At 44.3% G+C, this 12505-nt stretch overlaps 1 protein-coding gene across 1 annotated transcript in view; it reads left to right on the top strand.

Annotated features, from left to right (window-relative positions):
• The window catches only part of LOC139566852 (FH2 domain-containing protein 1-like), a 65874-nt gene extending 59132 nt beyond the window's left edge, over positions 1-6742 (top strand). The window contains exon 12 of the mRNA XM_071388173.1: positions 266-6742. Coding sequence (XP_071244274.1) covers positions 266-2518 — 2253 coding nt within the window. The 3' untranslated portion in view covers positions 2519-6742. The remainder of the gene's footprint in view (positions 1-265) is intronic.
• The last annotated feature ends 5763 nt before the right edge of the window (positions 6743-12505 follow it).

A 12505-nucleotide genomic window follows, 5' to 3' on the forward strand; every position in this document is an offset into this window, starting at 1 on the left:
TCAAATCTTTTAAGTCTCTACTATGAAGTTTCAGATAAGTAATGTAACTCACATTCTCTATCTAACCTACAAATGCACACTCACATTAACCTGCACTGCATTTCCTGAAGTAACAAAACTAATAAACTCTTCAAAAGGACATACTGATGTAGGTGTATGTAAACATATGACAAAATGTGGATAAAGTCAAGGGGTCTGAATACTTTCCGAAGGCACTGTACACAATATGTTATTTATTAGCCCGTCCTTTCGCTGTCTCTGTCAGGATAACCTGGAGCGGGAGCATAAGGAGGTGGCCAGGCAGCGGCGTCTCAGAGAGCTGGAGGAGAAGCGCTCTGCCTGGAATACCGACCAGCAGCAGGCGGCTGACGCCGGTAATGGCGGCTTCGGCCGCAGCAGCAGCGAGAACGACGTGGATATGCTCACCAAGGAGGGCTTCCTGGAATTCCTCCAGCAGCGTCCCCACAGCCCCCTGGGTCGTTCAGCCAGCGCCCGTCGCCACCGCCACACCGTGGCCGCCATGGCCGACCGCGATCTTCACGACTACCTGGAGCTGTTCGGCAGTGGCACGGCATTGCCAGTGGACTATGCCAACAAGTTCAACAGCCTGCCGCGCTCCGGCCGCACCCTCCATCGGCGAACCGCACCCTGGCTTGTGTCCCAGGATGACAACCACAAGCTGGAGAATGGGCAGCAAGTGCTGGCCACGTCACACCGGGCTGAGACGGAGCCCATCAGCCCCTTGGCCATGTACTCTTCCACGGGCTTTAATGTCAACGAGGAACTGTATAACAATAATAACAACTACACGACCGTGTCCGAGGGGAGCTATCTGCCTCGCTCATGTCAGAACCGTAACGTCTTTCAGAAGACGCCCAACCCCGGAGCGAGCGTCACGGCACACATGAACGTCAGCGTGGAGAGACACACGCTAGTCCCGGGAATTCAACAGTTTGACCTCCCCAGTCCGAACAATAACACAAATCACATGCACTTTGTTGACCACAAAGACGTGGTGGTGACGGACTTGGAAATGGAGAAGGAATCTCCAAAGGCACTCGTTTTGGATACCCCTCCTCCTTGTCCAAAGAGTTTGGAAGTTGCGTGGGAAGGTAAAATTCCGTCCTCACAGTTTGTGGTGTGCTCGCTTCAGAAGGAGGAAGAGGAGGACAGCAGCACCGTCTCCTCAACCACCTGCGATATGCCCCTCCCTCTTGACCCCTCCGTATCCAATAAGAAACCGGTGTTCTACATCTTAGACTGCACAGAAACGGACTGCTCCGTAGCGCTTGACTACTCTGAGATCGAAAGCTCGCCTCTAATGAGGGAAGGATTGGTCCCCGATGTAAAAAACACTGACTGCAACAACATCCAGGGGAACCTTCGAGACCCCAGCTCACTATCCTCCAACTCCAACGTTGATTCCACATCCAAAAACGATCAGTCCGTCTCTGCCCCCACAAATGAGCTGTCGGCGTCCACAGACGAACGTGCCCCATCCGTGGGCTCCCTCGTCACCACGGAAGAGGGAGACACAGATAGCTGGGACACGGCGGAGGCTAGGCAGGTGGGCGAGAAAGCTGTACAGACATATAGCCCTAAACCAACACACGCCAAGACCAAGAATGTGTCAAAAGTTTCCAAAAACAGCAAAGTGGGTCGCGGCGTCAGGATGTTGACCACCACTGAGAACCAGGGCATGCGGAAGGTGGTGCCCATCACCAAACTCAGCCGGACTGGCAGCAACGTCAGGCGGGTGGAGAGACCCGCCGGGGGCCATGAGGGTGCCAGGCAGCCGCTCATCGACAAGAGCACCCCAGCCAGGGAGCGGGGTGAGAAGACTGGTAGGCCCGCCCGCCACTTCAGCTTGCCCCCAGAGGAGACCAAATCCCAGGGGAACGCTGGCCTCTCTGGCTGGGAACGTGACCTCAACCCACGAAAGCCCTCCTTCCGCAAGCCCAGCGCCAAGCCGCTGAGGAACCTGCCCAAGCCACCGCCGGAGGAGAAGATGTGCCGCTCCACCATGAGAGCCCTGGCTGCTCAGGCCCAAGGTCAGGTTAGGACACCCTCTGAGGCTAGCGCTACCCACAGCTCCAAAACCCCATCTGCCACCCTGCCTGGCTGGGCACGCAACACTGTGGCCTCCTCCTCTCGGACCACCAAGAAGGAACTCGCTCCAACCCTCTCCAACCCCCCGACCCCCTCCAGGAGCCCCTCTCTCCTATCCCGGAGCAGCTCCCAGAGTCAAGCACCCGCTCGGCCTCCAGCCGCTGCCACAACCACATCTCCTGCCAAAGGGGGGCAGCATTCACCCCAGAGGGAGGAGAAGGAGAAGGCCCAAGGGGGTGGTCTGCAGAGGGTGCAGAGCGTCAGGGCATCAAGCCGAGCGAGCACCCAGCGTAGCGACACCCCCCCATCGCCACCCACCCGCGAGCGCTCACGCAAGAGCAGCAGCTTCTCCGAAAAATCTGTCCAATCCACTACGTCATGTAGGACCATCAAGCCCACCTGGAAGTAGAAACAAATATGGTGGAACTTGATTGGAGCAAGAGAGGAAGAAATGTACTATGGTTTTCCCCACATGCTGTAGACTGACATTTTGTGTCCTCTTTCATTAGCTACTCTAAGACAGCCCACCTCATCCATATGAAGTCATTATACAGGGCTCCGTTAACACATATTGTATGAACTGCAAAAATATATAATGCACTGTATAAGATTATTTCGTCATGAGCCCCCGTTTGTTTTTGAGCATTCTTCACGGGGAGACAGAACTGACAAAAAAAAAAGGCAAAATCCCTTTTTTCCTTCTTTGCCTGCGTTGTGGTCTTAAACTATATGTAATAAGGTATAATAACATGTCAAAACAGAAGAAAAATGATTATGCTTTTTTTACAACCCATTTTCAGATGGTGTTTACATGGTATTTACTTAAAAACGATGTGGTAGTAACAATGGATATTGTCTGGTACTCACCTCAAAGAATTCAACACTATTGGTAATTGACTGTTACCAAATGGTACATAGAGACACGTGTGTCAATGAATATCATGTGATTACTATGCAATTATTAGATAATGACCATTTAAACAAGTACTTTCTAGGTAACTACCTGGTAAACTGGTAAACAGTGACTGTAAAACGAAGTGTTACTGAAAACCCACTACTGAACATGTTTGAATGCTGCTAATTAGCTTTGACAATTTGGGCACTGTGTTAGTGTCTTCATTCAGGGTGTGAGCTACCTTTCTTCTGTTGTGATTGTGACTTTGTGACTTTGATTTCTGTGGTTCTCTACTTTCCTTTGCACAGCCGTACTATACAGTAGCCTGGAGTCCACACTGAATATTGCTCTGTTTTTCACTTTACTGATTTAGTCTGAGTCTGATCCAATAGGGTTCATTTGGAATTGACAAAAAAGAGCTGGTCCCAATCAGTGTCTTCTCAGATACTATGTGCGGGACATTAATGAAAATAACTATTCAGGGCCTTATTCACTAGAAACCAAACGGGAAACTAGAAACCAAACAAAGAAACAACTGTTTTCGTTTCCCGTTTGTACTAATGAATATGCCCCTGGCTCAGTGTCATTGTACTCCTCAGCAGTTGGCCACTGAGTTCCTTTCCCGCTCCACTGAAGTTATACCTCGGTTATACTTGACATTGCAGAAATAGTATATAGTAAAAAAAAATCTCTAATAAAAGGCCACAGAAAAAATGCCCATAGGCCCTATTCAATCCAACTGGGTATCCAGGTTTCCGGGGTTAAGATAAATAGACATTATTGTTGATGTGCTGCATTGTCTTGGACAAAATTATATGTGTAGTCAGACATTAGGAAACTGAACTATATTGGATTTCTAATGTCAATGAAGTTGAAGAATTTTGTTTTTCACTTGTTTTGGATACCTGGTTGTCAGAGTTTGATTGAGTCAGGTATCCTATTGTGTACTGAGTCAAGTACATTAACTATTACTATTAGCAAGTACAGAAAGTTATTGAGTCATTATCCTCTGTTTATGATACTCCAGTTAGTCCTTTGGTATATTGAGTCATTATCCTCTGTTTATGATACTCCAGTTAGTCCTTTGGTATGATTCCACTGTAAAGTTTTACCTTTACCTCTTAGAATACAGTACATGCCAAGGGTGTACTTTGTCATGCAATGTATGTTCATGTACTTGTGGTACTTTTGACATTTGTATGTATGTATCAATAACAAGCAATGTTTCTAAATGCTCTCGATAAAACACCTCCATTCTAGCATGGGGTAGAAGTGCACACGAAGGAAATATTTTTCCGGCTTTTTGCTATAGCTAGACCAACACTAACGCTACGAAAAACAACATTGAACATGTAGCTCTTCAGACTGAAGTAACACCCAACATGGTGTTGTTTGTCTCTGCGTTTTGTCACAATAATCGTCTTTGTAATCCTTGACTTTTCTACTGGGAATGTTGTTATCTCCTGATTTTTTTGTACTACTTGACATTGTGTAATTGTGTTCCTTGACCGCCACCGGTCGTGATCAAAGTAATACTGTTGATTCTTCAGCCCTGCACTTGCTCCTCACTAGACTGGTCCCAGATCAGTTTGTGCTGTCTTGCTGACTCCTATGGTCATTGGCAAGCGAGCACAAACAGATCTGGAACCAGGCCAGCTTGTCACACCAGTTGCCTTTCAAACAGCATTGTGCCATTGACATAAACAATGACAACTAGAGTGCATTAACTTGAAGCTTGATGTAGCCGTCCCATAATCAGTGTCTCCTAAATTGTAAATAAGAGTAGAAATCCTCCCTACATTCCATTGCACCTATCAAAATAGCTATTAGACTGGATACTACAAATCACGGGCTTAGCCGATTAGCTGTCCACTCTGTATACATAGTGTAAAGACATACTATTTTTGATTATATGTAGAGCTCGCAATATGTTTACACGGAGCAAACTGTATATGGAGGCTTGGAAGTAGTGAAGGTGAAAGGATCCTGTTGACAAGAGGAAATGGTTAACCAGACTTTTTCCTTTCTTGAAATTGTCACAATGAACAGCATCGTTGTTCACAGACCATACATTGAGGCACTCAGTTCAACTTGTCTTGAATCAACAATGTCAATCTACTGTACTCTAAGTCTGAGGATATCTCAAGCATCTCTATACAGTTGTTGTACCATGTCTGTCTGCAATGTTGAAAACCCACTAACTATGTTTGAATGCTGCTAATTAGCTTTGACAGTTTGAGGACTGTGTTAGTGTCTTCATTAGGGTATGAGCTTTGCAAGACGCTACCTTCCTGTTGTGATTGTTGTACCATTTCTGTCTGCAACTCTCAGAGTAAGCTTAAGAGAGCCCATTTTAAATCGATCCTACAGGCCACATCCCTGCAGTAGGCCATGATATGTGTATCTCCCTGCTCTCTGCAATGCAAATGAAGTGAGGCAGTGAATGTCACAAAAGACCCAGAGGCCATACGTCAGCCCAGATGGGCTGCGTCTCAAATGGCACCCTATTCCCTATATAGTGCACTACTTTTGACCAGGGCCCATAGGGCTCTGATCAAATGTAGTGCACTATAATAGGAATAGGGTGCCATTTGGGACCCCTGCCTACGACATGGCTAATGACTAAAGAGCGAGACGCAATGCCCCTCTCTCTCCCTCTCTTTTCCCATCTACAGTCACAGTCAAACTGTATGATAGATCTCTTGTCCACCAGACTTAACACAATCTCCAGTCTTTTACAAGGATGGCCCTTTACAAGAGCGGCCTCCCACATCTTATCGCACAATGTCTCCTGCTGCTGGGCTCATTTTAAGAGGGGCATGTCAACAATGGGTGGTCTTGCGTCAGAGCCACTAAATACGGTGGGACTTCAATACGGAATGTCTACCCTTGCATCCACCCACCACTCTGCCACCACTTCCTTGTTATGTGATGGTAACCATGACATCCTGGTCCAGCAACTCATTCAGGATGCTGTGGGACTGAACACTAGAAGTGGTCCGTCTGACTAATAGCCTTAGCCTTTCTAAACTTAGGCCCAACTCCTAATCATGACAGATCAGGCGCCTGGCAACCCAAAACGGTGTTGAAACATTTGTCCAATGTTGCCCAACCCAAACCGAATGTTGGCGATTAAGATTTTCCCTTTGATTGATTGATGTTGGTGGTTTTTCAAGCCAACTCGAGAAGTTGCAGGCACACAATACAGTGACTTCATCCACAGTAGGCTACAGTTCATGTTCACCTTCAAATGTTGACCTTAAATCACAGTGTGAGCTATTGGCATGGATTCCTAGGTGATGGACCTAGGTGATGGTGCTTGTGTGTTGGAACTGAAAGCAAGGAGGAATGTTTTCTAGCCTGATCCCAGATCTGTTTGTGCTTTATAGCCAACGATATGATTGTTGTCATGGCCTGACAGCACAAACAGATTCGGGACCAGGCTTGGTGTTTTTAACTGTTTTAATGTGATTCTTTATGGGGATCAGACTAAGCATATCTTAGCTGGAGTTCCCATCACTCTATATAGCTGCTCCACTTAATTGCCTTGGTTCTGCTTTGCCGCCTTCTTCTCCAAGTCACTGTCTTCGATGTTAATAAACTCAAACTTCTACCTGGAGAAAATTACTGTAATCACTAGACTACACAGGGCTGAATAATATGTTATTCTACAGCACTGATACTTCTTAAAAGTTATGATGTGAAACATAATCAATAAAATCACCTGATGCTGTGTCACTTTGAAGCCTTGAAGCTTTTTTCTCTGTCCTTCTCAGCTTTTTTTCCGTCAGGAATGGACATTGTTGTGAATCTGAAACTCTGCATGGATCATATTGTTTTTTGTATGCATTCTACAAGGGGCTGTTCTAAGCAGACATACTGAGGGCTGCGCTACAGTGTGCTAGACATTTAACCCCCTTTCTCTCATCTGTTTTATTAATTAAAGGGAGAGTAACCAATCATGAAGTGGAACATGGCCAGCTGGGCCATGTTCAGTTGCCAAACATTCTCGAATGTTGCAGATAGAAATGCCATGAATACGTGATTCCTTATTCTACATGTTGGAGGCATGTTTGTTCTACATAGCCTATTTCTATCTGAACGTTCCAAAACGTTGCGTCCTGCTAATTGCGTCCCTGGTCTTTATGACATGAAAATGCTGGCAAACATTTTGGGAGAACTATCCCTTTAAGTAGTCTATTAACACCTCCTGAATCCACAGCTCTGTAACATAGTGGTAAAACCTTATAGATTTTTGTAAAAAATTATGGAAAAGCAACAAAAAAGCAACAAAATTATGGGTACGGATAGGGTACAAATTGTTCCCTGGGGTAAAAAAATATCCAAATACACATAATGTACATTTAGAGGTACACATAATCTTACATGGTACTGTTCAGTACCTTTTAGGGTATATGTGCAGATAACCATGTATAATGGTACATTTTTGTACCCTATATTTTGAATATAAAATATACAATCATCCCACTCTACTGTGAGGCTATTTTTCTGTTTGTTTTTTAGAATACAAACGTACTGTATTTTGTGTACCGTCTTGGTATAATGATGTATTTTTGCCACTTAAAAGGAACTAATTGTAACGGCTGTCGTAGTCGTTCTCCTCCTCAGACGAGGAGGAGCATGGATCGGACCAAGATGCAGAGTAGTTAGTGTTCATTATTTAATGAAAAATCAACAAAACACTTCAAAATACAAAACCAACAAACGTGACAAACCCGAAACAGTCCTGTGTGGCCCAAACACAGTCACAGGAACAAACACCCACCAAACACAAGTGAAACACAGGCTGCCTAAGTATGATTCTCAATCAGGGACAACGATTTACAGCTGTCTCTGATTGAGAATCATACCAGGCCGAACACCAAATCCTAACATAGAAAATCAACCATAGACCAACCCACCCAACTCACGCCCTGACCAACTAAAATAAATACAAGACAAAGGAAAACAGGTCAGGAACGTGACACTAATGGCTTTGTCACTGTGGGCGTACCCTAAAATACAAATTTGAACTATAATCATTATAATAAAAATATTTCCCAGCATGCTCTAATGCAGGTTGATTTTCTCGAATTGTTTTGAATATCTGTGATTTATCTTTAATGTAGATTGATCGAGTAATCTTATGCAAAGATAAATAACATATTTTTCTAAACTAATGCAATCAGTTGCATTTTTTGCACCCTTTACTGAAATGGTTGTTCAATTTTCAATGGTTTAAGTAGTCTCCTCATAAAGTTCTCAATCTGAATGCAGGTTGCGGGTGAGTAAAAATTGTTGGTTAACCTAACTTTGGCTGGATTCTGATAGGAAAATCCACAGCACTTTCCAAGCCAGCATAATGTGACTTGCAGGTAGGGTTGCAAAATTCTGGTAACTTTCCCAAAATTACCAGGTTTTCCAGGAATCCCGGTTGGAAGATTGTTGGAATCAGGAGGGAATATGCAGGAAATCTGTTACCAGAATTTTGCAACCCTACTTGCAGGCCTGTACTTACTTGTGGCCTGTAAACCATGAGCTAAGGTGACTGTATTAGGGTAAAACTAGGCCGCAAAATAAGGCCTTATGAGATATGTAATTTATTATCATAAATAGTTACATTTTTATGATAACATTAGCCTAGGAACTCACTTGGTGAAGACCACAGGACTGAAAATGAACGAATTCACTCGAAAAGGCAAGGCACACTGTGAAATTATATTGGAGGCGTGGCTTAGTGTGGATGTGGCTTTTTAGTTAATTTCTTTGGGCCACCAGTGAGTGGAAGTGTTGTACCATGTACCTTATCTAAAGTCACCTTTGTGCCTGTTGACTATACAGTGCATTCAGAAAGAAGACTGGTTGACTTTTTCCACATTTTGTTCCCCATAATGACAAAGCAAAAACAGCTTTTTAGAAATGTTTGCAAATTTATAAAAATCGAATACAAATATACCTTATTTACATAAGTATTCAGACCTTTTGCTATGAGACTCGAAATTGAGCTCAGGTACATCCTGTTTCCATTGATCATCCTTGAGATGTTTCTACAACTTTATTGGAGTCCGCCTGTGGAAAATTAAATTGATTGGACATGATTTGGAAAGGCACACACCTGTCTGTATAAGGTCCGACAGTTGACAGTGCATGTCAAAGCAAAAACCAACTCATGAGGTCAAAGTAATTGTCCGTAGAGCTCCGAGACAGATATGTGGACGGGTACCAAAAATGTCTGCAGCATTGAAGGTCCCCAAGAACATAGTGGCCTCCATCATTCTTAAATGGAAGAAGTTTGGAACCACCAAGCCTCTTCCTAGAGCTGGCCGCCCGGCCAAACTGAGCAGTCAGGGGAGAAGGGCCTTAGTCAGGGAGGTGACCAAGAACCCGATGGTCACTCTGAAGGAGCTCCAGAATTAATCTGTGGAGATGGGAGAATCTTCCAGAAGGACAACCATCTCTGCAGCACTCCACCAATCAAGCCTTTAGGGTAGAGTGGCCAGACGGAAGACACTCCTCAGTAAAAGGCACATGACAGCCCCCTTGGAGTTTGCTAAAAGGCATCTAAAGACTCTTAGGCCCTGAGAAACAAGATTCTCTGGTCTGATGAACCCAAGATTGAACTCTTTGGTCTGAATGCCAAACGTCACGTCTGGAGGAAACCTGGCACCATCCTTACGGTGAAGCATGATGGTGACAGCATCATGCTGTGGGGATGTTTTTCAGCGGCAGGGACTGGGAGACTAGTCACCCGATCGAACATCTCTTGAAAGACCTGCAAATAGCTGTGCATCGACACTCCCCGTCCAACCTGACAGAGCTTGAGAGGATCTGCAGAGAAGAATGGGAGAAACTCCCCAAATACAGGTGTGCCAATCTTGTAGCGTCATACCCAAGAAGACTCAAGGCTGTAATCACTGCCAAAGGTTCTTCAACAAAGTACTGTTTTTGCTTTGTCATTATAGGGTATTGTGTGTAGATTGATGACAAAAAATAACAATTGAATCCATTTTAGAATAAGTCAAAATGTGGAAAAATTCAAGGGGTCTGAATACTTTCCTAATGCATTGTATATCTTCATGAATGTTTTTTTTTTCAATGCCTCAATTTTAGGTATCAAAATAGGAACTTGCTTGTACATCACTCGTACTAACTGCTACAATGGTAGGCCTACATCGACACGCTTATAGTTTCAAATAAAGAGTGGGTTAACTGTTGTTGTTGCAATTGAGTAGGAATAGCTGAGGCAGGTCTTGAACCAGCAACCCTGGGGTTTCAGGGTACGTGTTCAACCTCCTGCACCATTACGTCTCGACTACTTAGACTAGTATTTTGAGCCTAATACACTTCAACCCCTGCAAGTGAGAGAACAAGGGGTAAGCAATCATTTAGATACATCACAACATTTACGCCCCCATTGGTTAGAAGAGAGCAAGGTGATTATTGCACACGTATGCCCATTGGTTATTTAGCAAGCGTGGTAACGTTACCTCATTCTGCTGTCCTCATTGGCTAGCGGATAATAGGTGACTTACATTCCGCACTTGGCTAATTGATAGTAGAGGAGTGACCTGACGCTGTGCTGTCGAGAACATTACATTTTGTAAACATCACAGATAGAAATACCCACTGTTCCTGCTATGCCCATGATAGAGGATACTGAATCAAAGAGTAATGTGAGGAGAAGCATTCAGACCAGCCTTACTGATTGAACTTAACTACATATAACAAGAAAGCTGAATTATGCTACCCCAGCACTCCACAGCCAAACCAACTGTCAATGATACAGAACGAGAAGAACAACCAGTTTAGCGCAATCTACACCACATACGAGACCTACTAAAGTTGTTTATAATCTGCAAAGTGACTCTTAAACATCCTATGATCGTCAAGTTTACTCCATGTTGCTTCCGGTCTTAAATCTGAGGCACTGAGACAATCACAGTGGCAGGAGAGGTGACATGTAAGGCAGTAACATTGCCTGAGACCTGAAGAGCTGCATTAGCTCCCCATGCTAATGCCATGGCTTTAGCTCAGCAGGCTAACACAGTCTTGTGGCGCTCAGGGCCACAGATTACAGAAAAGATGTCTTAGTGACGGACCCCCAGTTTGACAGACTCCCGTGGCCTTGACACGTTTATCTGTAGATCAACACATGCGCTTGGGATTACCTCCCTCCCTCTCAGTCCGTCCCAATCCCTCTTTATCCCCTGGCTCAGCCCCACCACACCTGCGGAATGACGTCTTCACTTTCACTCTGTGTCTCCGAGGGACTATCTTCTCACAAATGAAGTGGGGAGCAGTTGTAAACACCAAGAATATGGATAAATTAATGAAATGATTTATTCCATCCATTTTCTTCTCTCAGTTCTTTTGAAATTAGATGATGAAGGAACAGTTGGACTAGGAGTCAGACTATTTCAATGGTAAATGGGTTAAACATAGCACATTGTTTCTTACCCAAGGCAGAAAGAGAGATGTCGCCATAACATGACGGTGGTGGCACAGCTGGATGCTTATCAGATGAAGTACGTACCCAACTCTAATGCCGAACTGCAGGTGAGTGACATTGGGTATCTCAGAATGGGTGTCTCAGCATTCATTTTTTATTTATTTATTTATTTATTTAACCTTTATTTAACCAGGTAGGCAAATTGAGAACACGTTCTCATTTACAATTGCGACCTGGCCAAGATAAAGCAAAGCAGTTTGACACATACAACAACACATAGTTACACATGGAGTAAAACAAACATATAGTCAATAATACAGTGAAAAAAAAATAAGTCTATATACAATGTGAGCAAGTGAGGTGAGATAAGGGAGGTGAAGGCAAACAAATATATGTATAAATAAATAAAAATATAAAAGGCCATGGAGGCGAAGTGAGTACAACACAGCAAGTAAAATAAAAACTAAAAAACACTGGAATGGTTGGTTTGCAGTGGAAGAAAGTGCAAAGTAGAGACAGAAATAATGGGGTGCAAAGGAGCAAAATAAATTAATAAATAAATACAGTAGGTAAAGAGGTAGTTGTTTGGGCTAAATTGTAGATGGGTTATGTGCAGGTGCAGTAATCTATGAGCTGCTCTGACAGCTGGTGCTTAAAGCTAGTGAGGGAGATAGGTGTTTCCAGTTTCAGAGATTTTTGTAGTTCGTTCCAGTCATTGGCAGCAGAGAACTGGAAGGAGAGGCGTCCAAAGGAAGAATTGGTTTTGGGGGTGACTAGAGAGATATACCTGCTGGAGCGCGTGCTACAGGTAGGTGCTGCTATGGTGACCAGCGAGCTGAGATAAGGGGGGACTTTACCTAGCAGGGTCTTGTAGATGACCTGGAACCAGTGGGTTTGGCGACGAGTATGAAGCGAGGGCCAGCCAACGAGAGTGTACAGGTCGCAGTGGTGGGTAGTATATGGGGCTTTGGTGACAAAACGGATGGCACTGTGATAGACTGCATCCAATTTATTGAGTAGGGTTTTGGAGGCTATTTTGTAAATGACATCAC

The sequence above is a fragment of the Salvelinus alpinus genome, chromosome 39 (genome assembly GCF_045679555.1).
Source record: "Salvelinus alpinus chromosome 39, SLU_Salpinus.1, whole genome shotgun sequence".
NCBI classification, from domain to species: Eukaryota; Metazoa; Chordata; class Actinopteri; order Salmoniformes; family Salmonidae; genus Salvelinus; species Salvelinus alpinus.